The sequence below is a fragment of the Carassius auratus genome, chromosome 11 (genome assembly GCF_003368295.1).
Source record: "Carassius auratus strain Wakin chromosome 11, ASM336829v1, whole genome shotgun sequence".
Lineage (NCBI taxonomy): Eukaryota > Metazoa > Chordata > Actinopteri > Cypriniformes > Cyprinidae > Carassius > Carassius auratus.
The window spans coordinates 11499669-11524974 of record NC_039253.1 but is presented as its reverse complement, the minus strand read 5'-3'; the positions used below and the strand labels follow the sequence as shown (position 1 = coordinate 11524974).

General features: G+C 36.0%; 1 protein-coding gene across 1 annotated transcript in view; it reads left to right on the top strand.

The window, feature by feature from the left end:
* Positions 1-25306, top strand: part of LOC113111021 (succinate--CoA ligase [GDP-forming] subunit beta, mitochondrial-like) — a 98632-nt gene that overhangs the window by 14553 nt on the left and 58773 nt on the right. Inside the window, exons 2-3 of the mRNA XM_026275392.1 lie at positions 3404-3545; positions 21582-21681. Coding sequence (XP_026131177.1) covers positions 3404-3545; positions 21582-21681 — 242 coding nt within the window. The remainder of the gene's footprint in view (positions 1-3403; positions 3546-21581; positions 21682-25306) is intronic.

Below are 25306 nucleotides of genomic sequence, written 5' to 3'. Positions count from 1 at the left end.
TAGTGTTCTTCCTTTGAACCTTTCATAAGTAGCTATGATAACAACAGCTAGCTTGAACAACAGGGAGCTGTTTTCAGTATTAAATATGACAGTATCCACCCCCATACAGAGGTAAAAATATACATCGAATGTTACACCACGGCCATTAGGAATGACCCTCAGAGAGCTCAGCAGATGCTAACCATGAAAATAATACCTTTCTGTGTTTAATAGCTGACAATGGTATTGTGTACTTAATAGGTGCTATGCTGATTGTTGATGCCTTGTATATTTATATATAGCACCTAAGCATAGATAATAAATTCAATAATTGTTTTTCATTGTTAATATGTGAGATATAGTAAAGTATGTCAACCAAGATTAACAGTAATTAGTCAGTGATTAAATATTTAAATTAAATTGTTATTAGTTAATATAAAATGTCAATTATGTTAAGTTAAATATAAATATGTACATAATGTATATAAAAATATGTATATACAATAATTATGTATAACTGTAGCCTACAGTATATATTGTTATATGTCATGCATGTATAATTATTTATTATATATGTAAGTTAAATATTATGCATGTATGTTTATAGATTAGATAGATAGATAGATTCTGTTCCAAATGGCACACTTCATGTGGACTTGATATCTCGAGCTCTTTGCTTACACACATTTGTTGAATCCACAAGATGATGGAGTGTCCATATTGTCATTTAAGACTTGAAAGTGTGCTCTTAAGTGTCCCCTATGGACTTCATGGACTTGAATGAGCAAAGGCCACATGGACTGTACTTTTCCAAGCCAGGCAATTCTGAGTGTACACATTTCTAGACAGAAGTGATTAGTTGGAAAATTGGTTCCACATTATCCTTATAATCTGAAGTCTATTACAGATGTCATATTCTGAGCTTAGTGAGAGAGTGAACATTTATTGCACAACGCATACTATGTCAGGAAATTGTTATTGCAATATTAAAGTTTTGGCTAAATTTACCAACCGAATCCTTTCGTGATCGGTTTTCTCTTATGAGAAATGTGCTGTGAGGACCAAATTCAATGATATGATGAATCATATTTTATTTAATTCTCTGTAGCCAAGCACAGTCAAAACACAGACATAGAGAAGGACATTGCCAAGAATGAGAATAGTGCATCATCTGACTCTCATCAAAGAGCAAATGATAAAGTTAGTGAGAAGATTGGAGACATACACACCTTTCTTTGTTGTACTATCTGTTTCTGGCTCTCTGGTTCTGTTCTAATTGGCACGCTTTATGTGGACTTGAAGTCTTGTGCTCTTTGCTCATACACACATTTGTGAACTCAAGGCAATGAAGTGTCCAGATTGTCATTGTAGATTAAAAAGTGTGCTTTTAAGCACCTCATGTGGACTTGCACTTTTCCATACTGGCAATTCTGAGTGTAGAATGCACTGCTAAAAGCGTACACTACAACTGTGTACACTTTTGAGTAAATATTTTGGCACTGCAAACTTTTAGGGTCTTCAGTTCCACATCAGTTGAATCATTTAAGACAAGTCTTATAGTATGTCCCCATAATATACACTTTTACATGTATATACACTTCTGTAGTATTGACTTTTGAGTGTATACTTCTACAGTGTACACATCTTGCAATCTATAATCGAGTGCATTTCTGAGTAAAGAGTTTTGAGGAATACCTTTTTTTATGTATATATGTATTTCACTGAATGTCACCATACTGGGCACAGTTCAGTTCTGCATCAAATGCGCCTCATTATGTGTGCACTTCGGTAGTATGCACTTCTGAGTATACACTTCCACAGTGCTCTTCCACAGCCTGCCAACTTTGGTGGTCGCACTCATTATTCTCCATGGAGACGCGTAGACACTCAATTAGCAGAAGCCATAGAGAGTTGTTCAAAAGCATGACTTAATAAGGTGCTTAACTTCATTTAGTACTGTGCTGCTCTGATAACCTGTTTCACTCTTATTCTATAGTGGTGAATAATAGGAGAATGTCTATTTAATGAGTGTCTTATGGGTTGTTAACTATCACATTCAATGCTCATCAAATGACGTGATCATGAATGTGTGTGAATATTAGCCTTGTGAAGAGCTGCAACGATTTGAATCTTAGCCTGAATGCAAGGCAAGACGTGAATGGTCTTGAAATCACGTTTTTACAGTTGATGTCTGTTGTGAAATGACTTCAGAGAGCTGCCTGAAAAAATGAATCCAACTCATTGTGTATTCATGGTAGGTAGGACATAACAGTGTTACGGCATGTCAGACGGTCATGACACTAGAGATGCGTCAATGTGACAATTGAAATGTGGTCTAGTCTCCGAACTGTCACTTACATAATGATATATGATATATTTCTTCTAATTAAAGTTACAAAAGTGATTTAGTCAAGACCAGTGGGAGATTTTCTCTCTTTTTTTGTTGATTAACATGAACGACAGACAGCAGGAATATTTAACTGCTGTCACATTAAGAGCTTCCCAGATCCAATATACTGTTACAAGTTTTCTTTCTCAGCTGTTTGCTTTCCCTCAAGACCTAAATTACTGTGTTTACAAGGAACCTTGCAAAAAACGGGCATTTTGACGCATGCAAATGTGTGTATTTAACCGTTCAAGGCCTGTGAAGCTGCAAAAATTACTCCTGCACTCTATGAGCACTGTCTTCATGTGCGTGAGCATATAGCAAAACGAGATCTCTTTTTCGCTGCTGATTGTCAAATCACTTGTTTTTAAACCGCGATGCTTAAAAACATGTTTTCATGACCACGCAGCACAGCAACGTTACGTGAGCATATATCTGTGATAAAGACGATAGTCCAGAATCTCTACCGGATGACAAATTGACAAATATACACAGTTATGCAATATTTTTGCAAAACCTTTTCTCTGTTGAACCTTCATACATTTGCTTCCTGGCTACAGACTGGAGCAGGCATGAGAGAGGTTCATATCATATACCGTATCTTTCGGACTATAAGTCGCAACTGAGCATAAGTCGCATCAGTCCAAAAATACGTAATGATGAGGAAAAAAGCATATATAAGTCGCACTGGACTATAAGTCGCATTTATTTAGAACCAAGAACCAAGAGAAAACATTACCGTCTACAGCCGCGAGAGGGCGCTCTATGTCTTCAGTGTAGACTACAGGAGTAGCATAGCATAGCACTGAGCGCCCTCTTGTGGCTGTAGACGGTAATGTTTTCTTTTGGTCCATTTCTCTTAGTTCATTACTCTTGGTTCATGGCAAATTATTTTTGATAAATAAGTCGCACCTGACTATAAGTCGCAGGACCAGCCAAACTATGAAAAAAAAGTGTGACTTATAGTCCGGAAAATACGGTATTTGATTGATGACATTTATTAAGTAAACCGTTTTGTTTTTATCTTTATGTTTTTAGTTAGCAAGGGTAAGTCCCAGAAGATGGCTGAACCTGCAGGAGTACCAGAGCAAGAAGCTGATGCAGGACAGCGGCGTGACAGTCCAGCGCTTCTTTGTGGCTGACACTGCCTCTGAAGCCCTGGAGGCTGCCAAGAGACTCAGTAAGTGTCCTTCTCATTTTAAACTGCTCGCTGTTAAGTGTTTAAATGCTTTGACGTTGTTTTCAAGTCGATCTAATAGCTTTAAGAGTCGACAGTGTGCTTACATGAATAACACTTCATTGATAGCATGCTAATGAGGTGATGTTTAGTTGTTAACTCGATTGGAGCTTGTATGGTGAGATCTGGCCTCCCACGCAGCAAGCTGGGCCATGAGGGATAGTATTAGCCAATGAGAACGAAGCACATAAATTGCGCTGATGTTTTTGCTTTTATTCTGGTGGACATGCCTTCAAGGGTCAACAGGACTGAAGATCGTCTCTTATTTCTTCTGCTTCTCTTATGTTTACATGGGTTGCTGCTCCTTCACTGTTTTTATCCATGCTGGCTCATTCTTGTTGGACTAATGTCTGTTAGTGCCAGTTTTCAAACCTCATTCGGTTTCATATGTGTGAGAGACTATGGATGTTTTTCAGAGGCTCACAGCTGTAATCTTCTTATCTTACTCTACAGAACAGGCTTTAGCGTTCCATTCCGAGCTCTTCCGCCCTTACTGAATGTGACTAAATATTTACTTTCAGATGGGGTTTGTTGTTCATTTGAGTTTGATTCTGCTGTCCAGGTGCTTTCGAGATGGCATTTCCAGTCCAGCACATTGAGTGTTTTAGCCTGGTTCCTGTGGGATAGGGCAGGGCCTGCGCCTGGGCCCGGGCGACATGTACAAGGCGACCAAGCGAGACGTGAAGGATTTCAGTGACTGCGATAGTTCAGTGAGCTGTTCCCCAGTGCAGAGATGCCACACACTTGGGCCCATGCGGCAATTCAGCTGACAGCTCAATTCGAGTTCTGCTGTTTGCTGCGCCTCAACCACAGAAAACAATGCTTTAAAAGAAGTAATGTTATTTATTTATTTATTTTGTTGTTTCGAATTCACTAAAATGTTGAAAAAAAAACATCTACAGTTCCTGTTTTGGCTTGTTTACCATCAACGTTTTTTTAATATATTTTTATATTTAAAATATTTTATTATATTAAATTAATTGTATTTATATACAGATCTAATATATATATATGTGAATTTGAATTAACTTTTATTTTTATATTTTACAATTTAATTTTTTTATTTGAATTCAGTTTATTTTTTTATTTTTTTTACTTAGCCTTCTTTTTAGTTTTTTATACTAGTACATCAATTTTAACTTTATTTTGTTATTTGCCAAAGTAGCATTTCAAATTGAATTTGTTTCCTTTAAAAACAAAAATCTTACATTTTTCATCTAATCACATTTGTGTTGTTCCACAACCCATTTGGCTATATTTTACCTTTTAAACACAAAACTAAATGTCTAGCAGAATGTTAAACCTGCTTTCTTTCATAAAATGATATTACAATGGGGACCAAAAGTTGTCAAGCACAACAAAATATAGTTAAAGTAGTCCACATGACTCATTCACCGCATCCCAAAGCAGCTTGGACACGCTGCTAAACATCTTATTTTGAGGAAACAATGATTGGAATTTCAAATTTTGTGTAACCTATCCCTTAAAAACAGTAGGAAGAATTCATTATACTAGCTTCTGTGGAAGAATGATGGAATAATACCGTTTCATCCAAGTGACAAGTGACTGGGCTTGGTGAGTGGTGAGATTCTTTGTTGACGTTCTTGCTTTGTTTGTTGACTGACTGCAGGCCGTGGTACTAATGATCCCACACCTGTCTCTAAAGTTGGGCCTGTGTTTGGCACAGAGGCAGGGGGGCTGCCCATTTTAAATAACCCCCTGTGCCGTTAAGTAATCTGACTGTCACAGAGGCAAGTCTGAAGCTGCCTTCATCAGTTACCAACCGTCACTCGATAATGCAGCTCTGCTTGCTGCCAAAACACACACATGTGCACATTAACACACACACGGTGCGACAGAAGACGAAAGATAAAGTGTGTGGAAAGAGGGTGAGAAAGATATAGCAGTAGTAGATAGAGAGAGACTGAGAGCGGGGTCACACAGCATAGCTAAAATATGCCTCCGCTGACTTCTGATTGGACGATAAGGTGGGAACTTTTTGCTGCCGAATTGAGACGGAGCAATAAATCAAAGTGAGAACGGTTGCACAGCTCAACCATAGAAAGACTCTCTCAGACTATCTCCACCATGCTCTTGTCCTATTTAAGAGGGAGAGATCTGCTCAAGATTGAAGGGTTGGGGAATTGGAGCGGTTCCTCATTTTTAGCTGGAAAACGAGCAGATACCTGTAATCAAAAGTGAATCCGCCTTCTTATAGGTAAAAATGAATACGCAGAATCACACTGGTATAACCCCTTTTCCCAGAACACCATCTTCTGACATGAAAGGAAAATAAATGTTAATCATTACTTTTGCCGCCTTTCCATCCTGGTACTCACAAACAGATATTTCTCAGCCAATGAGAACGCAGAATCATATTGGCCTGTTTTGTTTTTGCCGCAGGTCCTGTTGACAGATGCATCTGCTGGGTAAATGTTGATGGATTTGTCCGCTAGAATAGGCCTATTCCAGAATGGTTTTCTCACTGTCGGCATTATTCAGACCCAAGCTGAAACATAGATGGAGAAAGGTTTATTCGTAGACAGACTTTTGTTCAACAAAACCAAGCAAATGTTTTCTTTCCTTGCATTAACTTTTCTTTTCTTGCTTGTTTTAAATGAAAGGGAGCGTTAGATTGACAATTAACAGGAGAGGGTTGTATTAATACATTTGACAGAGGTATGAATATTCAAAGTAAACAGCAATGGTTTATGCATGGCAGTCAAATCTCATGTGTCCTTATTAGAGAGGCAGCGACTTTCATATGTCAACCTACAGCAGTATGGTGAATTACCCTGACATTCAACAACCCTGAGAAGAGAGGCAGAGGTATATGGCATAATGCAGCGTCCTTTCACATATATAGCTTGATTTGACTAGTTAAGGCTGCTTTGGACTAAAAGGTTTTGATTGTAGCCTTATAGGAAAATTTAATGAAGGTGACATAAGTTACTTTCAAGCTATTCATTTAGCTGAGGTTTTGCCACTAATTGTATTTTCTTAACAGCTTTTTACATCATCTGGAGTGAGGCCATTATCAATCAAGACCACTGCTTTTGATCTTAGTATGGAAATTATTAACATCATAAAACGAAAGCTCAAGGTTGTTGCACCTATGCTCCATTTTCTATCAGCACACTATTGCATGCAGACATGAGGTTATAAAACGTTCCTCTCAGTAGTGGATATGGATTATTTTACAGCTGTAAATAGTATTCACTTTTTATTGTTAAATTAGTTATTGTAAATAAATGATTAAATATTATTTAAAAAAAATGAATACATTTAATTGTGTCCAGTTGTGGTGAGATCAGCAGCTTTGGATCTCAGTGGGTCTCAGAGCATCGATGCTTTCACACTTCTCTTCTCCAGGCTCTTCATCAGTGGCATCGCACCATATGTCTCTCTGCCGACCCACTACTCTGCTACATACGCGCCATCTGCCGAGTCTTCCCTCGTTCCGAAAGCCTTTTCACTCGCAGCTTGTGTTGACTAGAAACCGACTAGTATCCCATAATGTGATATATCTCCATATTTGAGGTATAAAGACTCTCTCTCTGTGTGTGTGTGTGTGTGTGTGTGTGTGTGTCAAGGTATAATGAGAGAAAAAAAAGGATTTTAAATGGATATCTCTTTGTGTTTACATATTTGTTCTGTCCAAAATGTTGTCCAAAATTTTTAGGGATGCACCAATTTTTAATTTATGTTTGATACAAAAAAAAGTTGTGTTTTTATTTATTATATTATTTAAAAGCCCTTGCCATGTGTACTGCGTTAAGCTAAGTGAGACTTCTATATAGCACTTGTTATAGCACTTGTATATCATTGCTCTTTTGTTGTTTTTGATTGCTTCCATTGTCCTCATTTGTAAGTCGCTTTGAATAATAGTGTCTGCTAAATATAAATGTAAATGTGTGTGTGTGTGTGTGTATATAATAGTTCCAAAGTCACAGCTGAGCTGTTCCGAACAGACACAGCGCTGTTTCGTTTATGAATGAATCTGAGTTCTCGAACAAATCTAATGAGTCAATAATTCAATGACCCATATATAAAGAGTCATTTGCTTCGTTTCTAATGAATTAGCCATTTGAACAAATTGATTGAATGAATGATTCAGAATGATTTCTGTCTATGATCAGATCGCAAGTGCCCCTAAAAAAAAAATGTAAGTGGCATAGAGTCCTTAAGAATGTAAATTTACCTTTTAAAAACTGTGTTCATTATTAATAAAAAAAAGAATACAAATAAAATAAAATAAACTATTAATTATCTACAAATCATGTAATACTGTACCACTAAATAAGAAGCATTTTGAGGGCTTAGCTAAACAGGCCAATTGTAGACCATTAATAATCATTCTAATTTTTTAATTAAATGAATTATTTTATTTCACTGAATTTTTTATTTTATTTTATTATTAAACACAAGGGTTCATGATGCTTACATTTATGATGTGCAAATTCACACACAATGTATCTTTAATATGGCCAGAATTGCAGGTGCCTGTCTTAATTAGGGATGCTCATATTGACCGTTTAACCGTTAACCGAAAGTAAAAATTTTGACCGATTAATACTATCAGTTAAACGGTTTAAACGTTTTTTTTTTTTTTTTTTAGGTTATTTTTGTTTAGTTTGCTGCATGGTTTAGAAAATAGAATAGCCTAGGCTACTATATAGCTTATTTATTAACTCACTCAACCACACCCGTGACACATGCCTGCAGATTTTTTTTTTTTCTGAGCAAGGGAAGCAAAATGAAGCGAGCGAAAAGAAGCACTGTGTGGGATTATTTTAACAGAAAGGGCGACGAAGTTACCTGTAATTTATGCGGCGCCGTATTAAAATACAGCAGTAGCACAAGTACGATGCAGTACCATTTACGAAGCAAACACCCACAAGCTTCGAGTGATAAAGGGCCATGTTATCAGGGAGAAGATGCGATGCACGGCGATCTGAGGAGATAACGCACTGATTATCCAGAAGCAGATGTTGACATCTACATGAGAGACGATCCTCCTTCTCTGGATATTAATCCGCTTGACTGGTGGAAAACAAATGAAAGGCGCTTCCCGAAACTGGCCACTCTAGCGAGACGTTACCTGTGTATTCCCGAAACATCTGTCCCATTGGAGAGGGTGTTTTCTGCCGTGGGTCTAACTGTCAACAGGTTGCGCTCCAGACTGACCCCACATCACGTTGATATGTTGCTTTTTTACATAAAAATTAGACAAGGTTTTGAGGTAGGGCTGCTATTTTTATGTAACGAAAAATCTTAATCTAACGGGAAAAAAATCCGGTTTGAAAGCTTCGTTCAAACGGATTCAGTGTTTTCTTTTTGTCAACTTAATTTGTTAATTATTTAAGTTAAAAATATATATATATTTAGTGTAGGCCTATTTTGTATTTAATTTGTATTATTTTATTCTATTTTTCTCTCACTGTCAGAAATGCTGCAGGTGCGTGGAAATTTAAACGGAATCCAGGTTCTGTTGTTGTTCTGTTCTGTATGCTGCTGTTTGCACTTTGCACGTTAAAATAAACCCTTTGATGAAAAAAAAATTGTTTGTATTTTTTTAAAGGGTCACAGATACGCGTCAATTTTTTTATTTTTTATTTAATGCCAATTCAATATTATAATCTTATCAGTTAACGGTTAATAATCGATTAAAATTAAATTAAAATTAAATTAAAATTAATCGAAATGAGCATCCCTAGTCTTAATATCCAAGAATTAATGTTAAATGTGATTATACATTGTAAAGGGTTTTATAATTAAATACATCCTGAAAGGTCCTCTAAAATTATCATCCCCTCCCCCTTTCCAAGCAAGAGTCCCCCAAGAGAATTTTGTCAATTTCTGCCACTATATATATATATATATATATATATTCAAATAATTGTATCTCAGCCAAATATGTCCTAACAAACCATACTGTACATCAATGGAAAGCTTATTGTTTCAGCTTTCAGATGATGCATCTTAATTTAAGATCTTTAAAAAAATAAATATCCTTATGACTGGTTTTGTAGTCCAGGGCAACATATTACTTTACAAATCAAAATATAATGTATGTAAAGTAAATATAATAACATATATTCTATAAATATAATGTGTATGGGCTGAACCTAATGATAATAGATAAATTGGTAAAATTGCATGTTGATTACCTCTTGTTTCTTTTTATCATACGATAGCTTTTTCCTTAACTTTTTCTGATTGTCATTCACTTTGATAGGCTGTCTCTGGCACAGAGCTGTTGGTCAGCTGGTCTTGTTGTTTTCTCTGATCTGAGATAAAAGAGATTTGTAGTTTTTTTTCCCCCTTTTTAAAAAAGATTCAGTGCTAAGGGCGCCCAGTTTTTGCATGCTACCTTTTCAATAACAGCAACACAACTAGATTGTTGTATACAGCTACATATATTTCCACTTTTTGCACAATTTTCCAAGAAATAAAAAGTCTTCCCATAATACAGAAAGCTCAACATATATGGATCATAAAGAATAGTAATTGGAGAAATGATTTGTGAAGTGGCTGTTAGAAATGCCTTTCAAATGATTGCACAAATACACACAAAGGGAATACAAGCTGCGTTTGAGGGAGCTCACAAATCAAAATGTAATTTCGCTTTGTTGACGGCTCGGCTGCGTTGATATTACACATGGCACATTATCATACCTCACGCCTCCAGACCTCACAGTGCTGCCAGCGTTCTACAAGCAGAAGGTGCGACACCATTATTTTGGTTATGTGGACTCTAAATTGCATGTTTTATTAGAGGAATTCTGTGGTCCATTGAGCACCAAATTTAGAAGAAGAAATGCAGTTTTTTTCGTTCCCTTTCTGTCTGACTGTATGCTGTAGGTTTAATTTTTCTGTCAGTTATCTGGATGCTGAGGTAAAATCATGATCTTTTAAGTATTTTGAAAAATGATGTTATAATGTGTAAGTAGAGATCATGTGGAACTGCTGTGAAAAGGGAAATTAAAAGGTGTGATAACAGGAAACCAGCCCTTTCTTATACGGACAAAACACACTGGAATTAACTTGTGCAATTATTATTATTATTATTTTCTTTGTTGAGCACAAAAGTTATTATCAAAATATTGCAAAAGTATATTGCATAAACTGGTAGACTAGTCTTAAAAATGTAGTCTTCAAATTCTTTTATTCAATAATTTTTTTATTCAGTTAGAAAAGTATTCTTTACTTCAAAACTTTAATTCAAAAACTTTGTCTATTTTATGTATTAGAGTCTGAGATTTTGTAATGTTGAAGAGAGAGGGCAAATATTTTTGCCTTTTAGGTCAGCCTTGCCATCTAATCATCCCATATTGTCTTTAATACACTTAGCATTGCATAGTACTTAATCTTTTATAATATTTGGTTTTGACCAAATATATTTAATCTTGATTTTTGTAAAAAGTTTCAACAAGATGTTTAAAAATTTGAAAATAATATAATAATAAAACATTATGAAAATAATAATGTAGTTTTGAACATATAATGTTATAATAATAATAATAATAATAATAATAATAATAATAATAAACCTAAAGTAACTACAAATGAGCATGTAAATCAAATATCTTTAAATTAAGTGTGAAGCATGCCCCCGGTGCGCAGTGTTAATTCTTGGTTTGTTCTACTCTTTATGGTCAGAACCTGACAAACATTTCACATTTCACATTTTCATGAGTGGATAAATGGTCCATATGGCACGGTTCCAATGAGTAGCTCTATTTCATTCCACTTTTGGTTTATATGCATTTTATCAAACATGCATCAAACTCTTGTTATTGTTTAATAGAGATTTTTTTTTTTTTTTTTTTAAGTAAAAAATAAATAAAAATTGGCTTGTCAACCGGCTTTCTTTCTTTGTAGCATATGTGCTTTAATTAGCATGCTAATTAACACTGCCACCTTATATATATATATCAGTTGTTGGATATATATATATCAGTTGTTGGATTACTAGTCAGCCATCATGAACCATCTCTACACCCTAGCCTTCCAAATAACTCTTAATGTCTACCATAGTGCTTCTGGATGCTGAATTTTCTGATTTTGTTTTGACCGGGTGTCTGTTATCCACCCAGTCTCTTGCCAATATCTCGTACTTCGTGAGCCTGTAAAATCTGAGCAGTAGCTCTGCTTTTCACAAGGAACTGAAGAGAGACTGGGGACGAGACAGCAATGTTGACTGACATTAACATGGATGTTGACAGCTTGTGGAGTGTTCCCGAGTGGAATAAAGCGGCGAGCCAGCCAGGGGTCAGATACCACACCCTGATTTACACACTCGCTCGGACTCAATCACATCCAGCCTGCCTGCCTCAGAAGCAAGGCGGCAATCTCTTGCACTCCCTTCTTCCCCTCTGTTTGATATTGTGCTTGGACAATGAATCAGAAAGGCTAATGAAAGCCTCTCAGCTTCCCTGAGGAAACTTTCCTCACTTAATTACTTCATCCTCCTCTGGTGAGCTTGAAAAATGCTTTTTTGGAGCCAGTGCAATCTCTCTTGGATTAATCCCTCACAAAATTGATGTTTACCATGCAAGCAAACCGAGTATAACCAATCTGTATCTTGTTAGCGCTTGTGAAACTGGCAGTTGATCATCTGTAGAATTAACTCAAAACATTACATTCAAGGCAAAGATTTTATAAAGTTTTGGTGCTTAAATTAGTTCGGTTGGTGTTTATGCAGTGTACTAAAAACTAATTAGGCTTCCGTTTGGTTCGTCTAGACGTGAAAAATCACCTAAGCTTTGGAGGTAACTACTTTGGAAATAAAATGTCAGTCAGCTAAAGTTATATGAGTGAATATGAGCTTCAGCAAAGTCGCTGACATTTTGGCGAGTCAGCGGTATCATTCTATGAAGCTGTACCGCTGCATAAGTTCCCAGAATGCATCAGGACTGACAGGATTTCAGCACACAATGCTGTCATACACGAAAGATGGATGATGTGTGGAATGTTCTTACCATCATTGCCTAACTGGAACCCTGAGGAAAACAACCATTCTTATGCTAGTTCATTATTTTCACCATGCAACATCAAGTCACGTGTAATTTTCATTTCATTTCACCTCTTATCCTCACAGAAAAGCATGCTGAAAAGCTTTAATACTATTTGCACGCCACATACCCGGTGTGTTTCCATTCACCATGTCTGATGTAGGTGGGTGAGATTTGAAGTAAGGTTAATGTGCCGCTCTCAAGGGCATGGTGAACAGATTTGCCATTTCCTGTAGCAGCAGAATGTTCTCGCTGCCAGATGTTGTTGCAGACATGCGGAGAATGGAGGACGAGATGGCTATAAGAAGAGAGAAGATATTGAAAATGTATAAAAAATGCTTACAGATAGAGTCTGGAATTCTAAATATAGATTTTTCTTTAGAGGCTGTGTGAGATAATTGTGAAAGCAGAATTGCAATTCTGTGCTTGCTGGATTTGTGTGGACCAATGGATATGATAAAAGGTGGAATTTTAATGGGTCCAGAGCTCCTGTTTCTTCTGAAACTTTAACCGTAAAGTTCTTTTCATCCAAATTATTCTGAACTATTTATTATAGTGCTTGCAAAGCGGCACTGTATTGATTTTCCTGCAAATACTTAAGCACTATTCGGACGGGACTAGTTTTCTAAACTACGTTTGAGTTTCGATTCTTACCACCTGACGTCTGTGATTTTCATGTACCAATTCGGACGGGACTAACATCTCCATGTTTATTACAGAGGTGGGAGGGTCTGATTTGTGCATCTGGGCGTCACAGAGATCACGCGCTCTGTATGCGTGCATTCCATTCATTCAGAATGATTGCCTTAATATTATTACACAATAATTACTAAATGGCTAGTATAGCAAAACCATGTTAATGTGTGGTTCCTTTAGTTTAACTTGTTTTCCTTTTTTATTTTTATTTTTTATTAAATGTAATTAAAACATGTAACTGAGTACATAAATGAACGTGAGTAATCTTACCTGATGCTGATATTACAATAGCCGGTATTAACAGTTTACGGGATCTTGCTCTTGATTTTATTATTTGTATTATTTTTTTTTAATTATTATTTATTTGCCGCTAAGCAAATATATCAAACATCCGCGCGGTAAGAGCATCTACCGTAATACACGTAGGCCAAAACACACATGGAAACGCGTTGTGAAATAAAATATTACCGGCAATCACAGACATTCACATTCGGACGGGATTAATTTTCTCAGAGGATCTCTGAGTTTGCTTAAAAAAAAACGGTAGGTAATTTGCTCTGGAATTATCGTTGTGTGAGAAAAACACAGACGTGGCAGATTCGGACGGGATTAAAATCACCAAGTACGTCTGTGAAACGCAGATTTCTCTAATGACCCCCTGTAAAACTAGTCCCGTCCGAATAGGGCTTTAGATGTTTTCTTCTGCTTTGTACATGCGATATGCATAACATTTAGTCTTTTCTTACTGACCAAAACTGACCAAAATAATTGAAGACTCATCCTGCAATGCAGATTTTTATCCAATCAAATGCAGTCTAGAATGAGAAAGCAATGACTAGTAAGTAGCACATCATAGTTGATGGCTGTGATGTAATTAAAGCCTATAGCATATTTTTTTTAAATATATTTTTTGTATATATATTTATATACTCCACACTAGTGTTGGGCTATATGGTAATTTTTCAAATCATCATATCGTCAGCCCGAGAGATAGACGAGACACGTTATTATCGTGCATGGGTGGAGCAAGAGAGAGACTCTTTGTTCTTATCATAGCATAACTATTTAGTGTTTTAAACCGCGCAGGTGCGCAAGAGAGAGCATATGGAATTACCAAAAATTTAAAAATATGTATTTTCAAACATACTGATAAACTAATGTTAAATATAAAAATTCCTTTTTTTAAAACAGCTTGTTCACATATTGTCGGACGCAACTGTCTTATCGCGCGTCCTGTGACAAATATGCCGCATCATGGGCATGGAAGTTATCAGTCTAAATGTTCTGCAAAATCAGTCAACGGTGAATTTCTTTTGTAATTTCAGCCTTTTTTCTTAAACTTTAGATTTAAGTAAAAATATACTTATGTTTATTTAAATGTAACTTCCTTTAAACTCTGTCTTACTGACAGAATTTTAGTCCTCTACTAAATAAATGTTTTTACATTTCTCTCATTTTTTTAAGCCTTTACCCTGTAATGGTGGTGCTGTGCTTTTAATTCTTGTACAGATGTCTGACACATGCTAAGTCTTTAAAGCCTAAAAACTTAAGATTACCTTAAACTTAATATGTATTTCTTAGCAGCCTTCCAAGCCCTAGTATTTACTCCAGGAAATTAATCTTTAATATGCTGTTTTTTTAAATCTTAAAAGCTTGATTTTTTAGCTGCAGCGCAAGAGCACAGCAAAGTTTTTCTTAATTTGGTTTCTTAATTTTCCATTTAGTGTACGACAAATTACGGCTACATTTACTGTATATGAGTCTATAGTGAAATAAAACAAATTCACATAAGTGTTCAGTTTCTTGTGCACTGTGTGACTTTCTGTAATGTGATCATCTGAAAATTTGAAAAAATTTGGAACTTGAGGTAACCTAGTTGTCCTGTTCTTCAGCCTGTTCTGGTGGTACGCAAGGTTTTGTGGCAGGTTCTTTACTTTGCTGCATCTCTCTAATGGAGGTGGGAGATCATTATGAAGGATTGTGATGAGGAGCAGCTGGATGAATTTAACAAGAACTCAGCTGTCAGTGACGTGGTGACAGCTGAAGTTGAAATAACACACATGAAACTTGAGACAGAAGAAGTGGCCCTCTCGTACAACCTCTGCTCTGTTTCCAAGCAGACAGGCATCATTAGACAGGAGTTAGCGCCAGATCATTGTTCCTGTGCAGGCAGGAGCAGATGCTGATGTCTAGAGATGGAAAACACTGCAGCACGACGACACACACAGGTCAAGCACTCGAGTCTGAGCTGTGATCTGTTTATCATCCAACAACAAATTAGGATGGAGAAAGAGAGTACTTATGCATTATGGTATAAATAAATGTTGCTTTAAGTTTTTAGTAGTTTCTAAAGTAGGCCTGGGAATCGATTCTGACTCTCAAGGTTTTCATTCCATGTTGTTACAACTGTATTATTATATTTGAACAACAATACAGTAAACATTTTATATTGTGATTATTATTACAATTTCTATCTATCTATCTATCTATCTATCTATCTATCTATCTATCTATCTATCTATCTATCTATCTATCTATCTATCACGTGAGAATCCCAATATTTTGTTTGGCGATACTGTATTTGATTCTCAAAAACGGAATATCAAAAAAATAAAAAAAATAAAAATTTCATGGCAGTTGTTTCTTTTTGAGTTTACATCCCGACCACTAAATGGTCTTCATCTCTGAACGACAGTGAGAGTAACAGAAAATACTAGCATTATTATTATCGCTAGTCACTGCTAGTAATGGAGGATGAAAGAATTGTCCCTTTTCCTGGTTCGGTGTACAAAGCTGAAGTGTGCCGTCATTTGGGCTTTTGTGGTAACATCCACTCACTGCGGGACCGTGGCATGGGTGCTGCCTCGGTACCGCTGCATCCCGTGTGAAGAGGGGCTCACGCGGGGCAGGTCGAGGTGGGCAGTAGGGTTCAGCTTTCTCTCATTTTGGGTGTCATTTTGTGTAGTTGGGTTGTGCTCACTTTGCTGTTTCAGCAATTCAACACATAACATAAATACAAAGTTAAATAAATAGTTAATCTATCTATCTAGTGAACCCTCAATATGTATACTTAAAGCCTTTTGCAAGCTTTTTTGGGGGCAAAATAATAGTTGTTGGTTTGATTTTTAAACCGTCATTAAGAAAACAAATTCTGTCCAAATAGTGATATTGATGTTCTTGATGATGGTTTTGCTGAGCTAATTATGTTTCCCATTGCATGTGTAAAAGTAATACAGTAATTTGCTGTAATCGCAGTGACTGTGATGTACACAGAAGGCAGATCCTGTGACCCTATTATCTTGGGATGTTTCATTTACTTATATTTGCCCTATAGTTAAACATTATCTTCAGTAAACAGTACATCTCCTAACTCAGTCCTCCTGTTTAGAATGTTTTTTTTTTTTTTTTTTCTCGACCCATTTTATGGCCTTAAACACACATGAGGGATCTTGACTTCCCCTTGTTTTCTCTCAGCTGTCTGAAACCGCACTGTTTCCCCTGAACCCTGCTCCACACCCCATTACCACAGCCCCATTGCTCTCGCTGAATATCAAACAACGGGACACCTCTGTGTCTTGTACCCTGCAGTCATGTCCACAGCCATAGAGACATTAGGGCCTCAGAAAATAAGAAACAGTGAAGCAGAAGCAGCTACTTATTGCTGTCTTTGGTACACGAGCTTCAAGTTCATTTGAACTCATTAATGAGAAACTGGGAGGGGGTCTGTGTTACTTCTGTTACTTCTCATGCCATGTGAACTGTACATACATATTTGCTTCTACATGTAATTTTGTTTTCCTTAATAGTATGTTAGGACAAGAAAATATTAGCTTCAGTAGGCAGTCGTTTGTTTATTTTAAACTCTTGCTCCTGGGCAATTTTTGCCCTCAAATTATGAAATGACAGTAATGCAAATTATACCCTGAATTAACAGTGTATGTTAATTTAGCTTCAGTTCAGTTAATTAATGAGATAATCAAACAGTGTACTGAACAAACACACTCTTGGACGTTTTGTTTGTGAAGTCGACCTCTGATAATTTGGCAGACTTAAAGATGATGCTGGCTTTCAAGAAAATGTATTTTCATGTCATTAGATGTACTGTATGGCGCAATGACATGTTAGTAACGATACAAGATAACTTCATGAAATATATAATTAAATAAGTTCTAATAAACTGTGGACTAGTAAGGATATGGACTAAATATATAGATATATTATTGTTACAAGGCAAGTCGTAAAGCATTAATTTTCTGAGGTCTTACTCTTAAACTTTGTGTTGTGTATCTGAATGAGATTAGATATTACATTGTTCTTATAGCTAAGCAGAACTGAAACTACAGCTAAAACCATACATTTCAGCTATTTGCCTAGAGAATAATCGAACTGAGTTTAATTTATGTACTGAAATAACTAAAATGTAATTAAAACTGAAATGAAAAATAATTAGAACGTGCGTGTGTGTGTGTGTGTGTGTGTGTCTGTGTGTGTGAGAGAGAGACAAGAACACACAAAATGACTAAAAAACAAAGATATTCTGAAAATAAACCTGATTCAGTATATGAATTAAAACTATAATAGTATCCCGATGATACTAAAATAACATGAGCATGACATTGACAAGGCAATTACACTGTTTCCCTGATAAACCTCACTAATTAATTTCTATTTAATAAATAACCCTTTTATTCTATTGTATTAAATAAATGTTGCACAGTAAATTATAACAAATATCACGTAAGGTCTTAATTCGGTTAAACATGCAGCTATCATTGTGTGTTCAAAAATAAATACCTTAAAATTTAAATAATGTGATAAAAACATTTTACAGCTCCGTTTAGTTTTTTTTCAGACATGAGAATGCCATTGCAATACAGAACACTTTGCCAACTGTCTTATTTTTGCAACAAAGTGTGAGTATATACACCAACCCACACTTTCCTAAAAATAGGTGACAAAATGTGTTTTCTCTTAGTTATCACTCGGCCCGTCTCTGCCTCAGACACGCAGCCCACAGAACGTTCACAGAGCTTTTGATATAAATGCTATTGTACACAAAAGTAGCAAAATCAGGCATACACAAAAAAATTCACATAAATACTGTTGTGTGGAAACAAATAATAATAACCTGCCTTTAAGGCTTTTGTGGTCTGTTGATCTTGAGAAGACAATGTAGGTCTCGCACCTGGAGCTCCAGGCTGTTCCTTGAGAGACAAATGTCTGCATTAACTTCATATATCATCTTAAGATGTAACGTGATGTGTAGCTTCAGGTTAAACAATCAAAAAGGCAGCTTTCTTTCTTGAAGGCATTTGAAGTGTCATTTTGTGACGGTTGAATTAAATTGTCAGCATGAGTGTTGAACTGTGGTGCAAAAATAAATAAATAAATTGTATGATGTATATAAACTCATTTTAAAACCATAAAGCCATGGGCCATGTACTTCCTCCACTTTTTAATTTGCTGCTCACATCATTAATCTATGAGAAATAAGGATGCTGTGAGTTAAAGTACACCATTTGGCATGGGCATTACTCCTGAACTCGCTAATTAGAGATAATTGACATGAAGTGATGGATTGCACGTAATGTATTGAGATTCTGGATACCATCCAGTACTTGATTTGATAATGATGATATACATGTATATATTTCATTGATATGCATGCAGACATAGAGGACTGTACAGTACTTACAATCTGCAAATTATACTACCGGTCAAAAGTTTGAGCTCAGTATTCATTTATTTATTTAAAGAAATTAATATTTCTACTAGAAATGAATATTTAAAAATGTCAGTAAATGTTACTATTTAAAGAAAATCCTTTACTTTTTATTCACTAAGGAATCCGGAAAAAAAAATTCACTGTTTCCACAAAAAAATATCAAGCAGCACAACAGTTTTTAACATAATATAACAAAACAGCCATTTTTAAGATAATAATAATAAATACCAACCTCTAAATCAGCATATTAGAGTGATTTTTGGACACTGAAGACTGGGGTGATGATGCTGAAAATGTAGCTTTCTGTCACAGGAGTAAATTACTTTTTTAAATATATTCAAATAGAAAACAGTTCATAAATGCACTTCACAATATTACTGTTTTTACTATATTTTTGATCAAATAATTTAAAATAAAATAAGCAGAAAAAGCTGTACTGTTCTCACAAAATATGTTAGCAACTATAACGGTGTTGTAATGGGGGGAATTTAAATGAGCTAGTTTATTAATCTCAAGTCTTCTCACAAAAATCCATTAAATGATGTAAAATGGCTGGATAAACCCTTCTGTTAAAGCACATCTGTTGTTCACACAAACTGTGTGTGTGTGTGTGTGTGTGTTTATGAATATTGCTTATGAAAATTCCTATTTCACCTCCAAAAAAGAGCTTCTCTAGTTAACAGCTTAGCCTAGTAGCTTAGCAGCTAAATTCACAACATCCACAGGGGTGTTTATGATTTCTGCATTTTCCTGCTAACAATGTATTTATTTGACTGTTCATAAAGTCACACGTGTCTAAAATACAGTGAACTAATTATGTAATTTCCATTTCTTTTGTCATTTTGCATTGCATTTTTCTAGCCTTGTACTGTACATGCCTGAACGCTTAATGCAAAGTTGTTCTCCACATACAGTAGACCATCAATGCGTAACTTTTCAGGTAATAAAAGAGATAGTTTATTTAAAATGAGAAGTCAGTCATCATTTATTCACTCTGAGTCTGTTTTGCTAAACACTCGTGTGTAATCTGTCTGTAATTTTTCCATCTCTTTCACTTATTCCATATCGCTCTCATCTCTGGCTCTCTGTAGCGCTCATCACATTCCGGTGTGGAGGAGTTCCCTGTCTAACACTATCAGATCTCTTATCGGGACAGAGGTGTTCTGCTAAATCTTCATCCTCGCCTGCCTCTCCTCAGTTGTTATATCTCTCTTAATTTAGATGAAGTGATCCAGCGGCTTCCGTATCTCTGTTTTTGCTGCTTCTGTGTTCTTCTCCCTTACGGTCGCACACATGATCAATGCTATCAGCTCTGTGTAGCAGTGATAAATTATGCATGCGCTCCAGTCAATGGCTGAGTTGTGGTTTGGTTGAGACACAGCGGTGATAGCGAGTCTTAATCAGCACCTAAAGTGTGAGAACTCTTAACGTCCACCCCGGGGGTCATGAAGAGCGGCGTGGCTCTTTAGGAATGACTTATGTGGGAGCTGAGTACTTCATCATCTTGTGAATTTATCACAGCGCTCTTCTTTCGTCTTCCAGGTGCTTCAATTGGTTTAGAGCACCTGTCAGTCACTTCTGACTTTCCTGTTTATTTCCCAGATGCCTGCAGGACACTAAAAAATGTTCATCTTTGAATACATTTTTAGTTCTCAGACTTTTATGATCACTTGAAGTCATTATTCCATGTTCCAATTCATTGTTGTGGTTCAAACCCCTAGTCAAGCTGGATGCCATGGAAATGAGACATGATTTAAACAAACTGAGTGCTTATGGGTTTATATTGGTGACACTAGACAAAAAGTTATTTCTTTCGTTCTTTCGGTTTTTTTGATACTTTGAATTTATTAAAATCTCATAATTTAATTTATTTAATTATTAATTAATTAATTCCGTTATTTGTTTGTTTTTAGAAATAAAAAAAATATTCCGGATTTATTTTTATTTTTATTTTTTTAGGTATATGGAACAGCACTTTTTTCGGTTAAGTTATTCTGGCTTGCTTTTTGGAAAATGTGTGTAAAAAATGTCAAGTATAGAGAATACAGTATATAAATTGCACACCCTGGTAGAGTAATAAAGCAAAATTTCTGACGTTCTTTTAATGTCAGTCAGTCTACAGTCGCAGTATATGGTCCTTTTCACAAAATTGGATAAAATGATTCATACACCACCAATATTGATCAAATGTTTCAGCACAGTGTCTCATGACAAGCTATTATTTCCTCAGCCTTGTGCTTCCATCTCAGTGATGTTTTCGTGATGGAAGAAATAATGACAAAATTGCCGACCGCTTTGGAAGACGCATCAACGAAACATGCCTGTGGAGATCGGCATAATATTTAAAATCAAATTACAGCTGAAAACACCAACTCCTCTTCCGATCTCTGGCTTGTTTATCTGTGTGTTTGTTGAGGTTATGTACTGTGTGAGCCTCTTAAAGCCAGATTCGAACCTGCCTCACCCACCAAGCGCTACATTGGAGCACCTTCTTTTCTTGGCGTTTTGGGGTACTAATTTTTTATTTTTTTGTCACTTTAGAAGCGAAGGAGATTGTCCTGAAAGCTCAGATTTTAGCGGGAGGAAGAGGCAAAGGAGTGTTCGACAGCGGCCTGAAAGGAGGGGTGCATTTAACAAAAGAGTGAGTACCTGTCTAGACCCATTTTCTGAGAAAGAATAGAGACTGTTTTCCATTCCTTCATTCCTCTTTAAACCCCTGTCATTATTGACACCTTGTATTTCTCACTAAGAAAATAGAGCAGAATATCTCTCTACCCCTCAGCATTTGTGATGTCCTTAAAACTCATTTGTAATAAGGAATGATGGATTCCTTAAGTGAAATTGAAAGTGACGTGACATACAGCTGACTACGGTGACCCATACCTGGAATTCGTGCTCTGCATTTAACCCATCCACACACACCGTGAACTCACACATACACCCGGAGCAGCCATTTTTACTCAAGGGCACCTCAGTCGTGGTATTGAAGGTGGATTAGATGAACAAATTATAAGTGTTACAGAAACTATATATAGTTATAACACTTTCAAATATAGCAATCTCTGAAAACTTTACTAGAAAACCCATGAGTTTTCCTCAAGTAGGGGCTGATTTATGACTGAATGCCTGCGTCTTGTATCACTGTCACGTAGTGTACTTTGGCATTTGGGATGAAGAGAATCGGCCAGAGAAAACTGAGAGTTTGCTAGTATGTGTTTCTTAAACTAAAACTTCTTTTTTGTTGTTGTTTGCCTGCAGCCTTGTTATTTGTAAGATAGAGGAAGGGAGAGAGAGAGGAATAAGTGATCAGTAAATTTGCCCAATTTAAACATGCATTACTAGTATTAGCTCCACAGCTCTTTATAGCACACATGCATTAAATTAATAAAATAATCATGTTGTGAAAAATACACAATAGTCTGGGAAAACTTGTGTCTACATATGGTTTGATCAGATATCATCTTGCATCAGTGTTTCCTGCACGTAGGGCTGGGTGATATGGCCAAACAAATATCACGATAAAAATGTTCATATCAGTTGATATCGATAATTATCCTGATACATTTCAAATCTTTATTTCTTTCAAGTTTAAAGGCAGAATTTTTGCTCCAAAGTGTAAGTTGTAGACACCAAACAATTATTTATGGTTTTAAACTACTCTTTATGATTAGAACATGACAAACACTTCATATTTTTGAATTCTTTACACTTTTCCAGTCATTATTTCTTAAACAAAATAAATATCTTAAAGTGCCCCTATTATGGATTTTTGATCATACCTTTCATTCAGTGTGTAACACAGATTTAAGTGAAGGAAAAAATAACTGAAAAGTTTAAAATCTGAAAGTGCACCGTGTATAAAGTTATTGCCTCTAAAAAGAAAGAGTTGACACGGAATCATTGACGTTAGTTATTTTTAAAATGAATCCCAAGCTGTTTCATGTTGACATCAACATGAAACATTAGCATATTGCCGAGCAACTTGTTGGTCTTTTTGCGATGGCCTGAATGAAAATGCTCATTTGTTTTCTGCCACTTATATGCCACTTTTGGAGTAGTAAAAATAGCGATTTACCCAGTAACACTGTACACAAAGCAGCACTCTGCTCACAAACGCTGGTTTATTAGGCATTATTCGACCAATCAGACCAATCACAGCAGATTACAGTCACGCAAAGGAGGGGTTTGGAAAAATGAATCTTTAAATGAATTGTTTGAGAGTCGTTGAGTAAAAATAAATGCATATTATAAGACAATGAAAATTTGACCTTGCATGCCTGTCAACCTGTTGTTGGGGACTCCCAAAACCAAAATATGAACCTTTCATTACACATAATATGGGCACTTAAATAGAAAAATGTATTTATTAATTTCTGCGTGTTCCAATGGGTAATATTGTCAAATCAAGAAACAGACTTTGATGACATGCATTTTCAGCACAGTTTGCAGTGCAAGCTGCAATATTAATCATATTAAAAAAACTCTACAGTAGTAGTAGAAATGTAAAAGTGTAAATGTATGCCCATTGTCAAAAACAGCAACATCTATAAAAGATTTAACAACCTAATTTTTTTATATTATTATTTGGACTGTTTAAGGTTTATTAAAATAAAACTATTAGTCTTTCACAATAACATACATCATTTAGATCACGATAACCGATGTTAGCAATGCACACATATAGCATCTCAATACCATGTTAAATATGCAACTGTATGGCTTCTAGTTATTTGTATGAAATCCAGTAGTCCTAGTACACTTAGTGTAAATCCACAAAAAAAACTATATTCCATTACTCCTTTAATACATGTCTACATTAATAATATAATACATTTCTATATATATGAATATTCTAGATTTTTGCAATAATACCATGGTGCAGTTAGTGTTACTACAGTAAATTCATGGTAAATGATGGTGATTTGATTGAAAAGTTTTCTGACTTCTTCGTTGCACACAGTGTTTCTCTTGTTTGTCAGTGCGTTTTCATCTGACTTCAAATTAGTTGAAATTATCGAGCCATTTGGGAGTTGTTCACTAAATTCAAGTGCTTCACACTGGATTTTACAGCGAGTGCATTTACTTATCAGCAAGTAAACGCATCTGCTCTAGTAAACTCGCGCTACGCTGCCGTTTAAACTTTGAATTGAGTGGTAGGGATCATTTTATCAAAAGAATTATATTGCATAATTATAATATTATCACCCAGCCCTATCTGTACACAACAAAGTATATACAGCGTGAGCCGCATTGTCTGATCTGGAAAAAAAATTACTCTAACGAATTGATACTTCTGGTCGAAAAGAATTCACAAAAAAAAGTCAAGCTTGTTCATGAGTTAGCGATTAGAAACAAACTCACTCATTTATGCAACCCCATGCGCTATTACACTAAATGATTGTTTGGGTATCTTGAAGTTTCTGTGTTTGCACATTACAGGATGGACAGTGATTGGGGGTCACATTACACAATATTTACCTTGGAAGAATCCCTGACATTTTTTAATTTACAAAATGCATGCGCGAGAAATCATGAAGGTACACTCGTGAAACTACGAGTCCTCCACCTGAAATTCCCATCTTCTGTGGTTCTCTCTCATTGGCTGTATGTCATCACCGATGTCGTTTCCAGTCAAAACTCATCACAGACACGTTCAGATGTTTAGCCTGGGGAATATTTCTCCGGCATCAGTACCTGTCTTTGATAATTCACACCACGTATCATCAGTTATGTGTCTGCGATCTCCAGAAAACTGTCAGTGAGCAAAGATCAGGCATGAAGTCATGTAGTGTATACTAAAATCATTCCTTTGAGTTCACAACTGACTGCCTCACTGAGCCGAGTCAATTTAAAATGAACTGAGATTGTTTACTGTGATGTATATTTTAGGTTCGTGTGAGTTTGTTACATTTGGGAGTTGTTCACTAATTCAAGTGCTTCACACCTGGATTTTACAGCGAGTGCATTTACTTATCAGCAAGTAAAACGCATCTGCTCTAGTAAACTCGTGCTGCGCTGCCATTTAAACTTTGAATTGAGTCGATAAATAGGTCCTAGTGGCGTGGTTCAAATGAGTAGTGCTTCTTCGTAACGCTTTTTTTTTCACATTTATAAAACTCAAGGTATCATTTTATCAAAGAATTATATTGCAATAACTATAATATTATCACCCAGCCCTATCTGTACACAACAAAGTATATACAGCGTGAGCCGCATTGTCTGATCTGGAAAAAAAAATGACTCCAACGAATTGATACTTCTGGTCG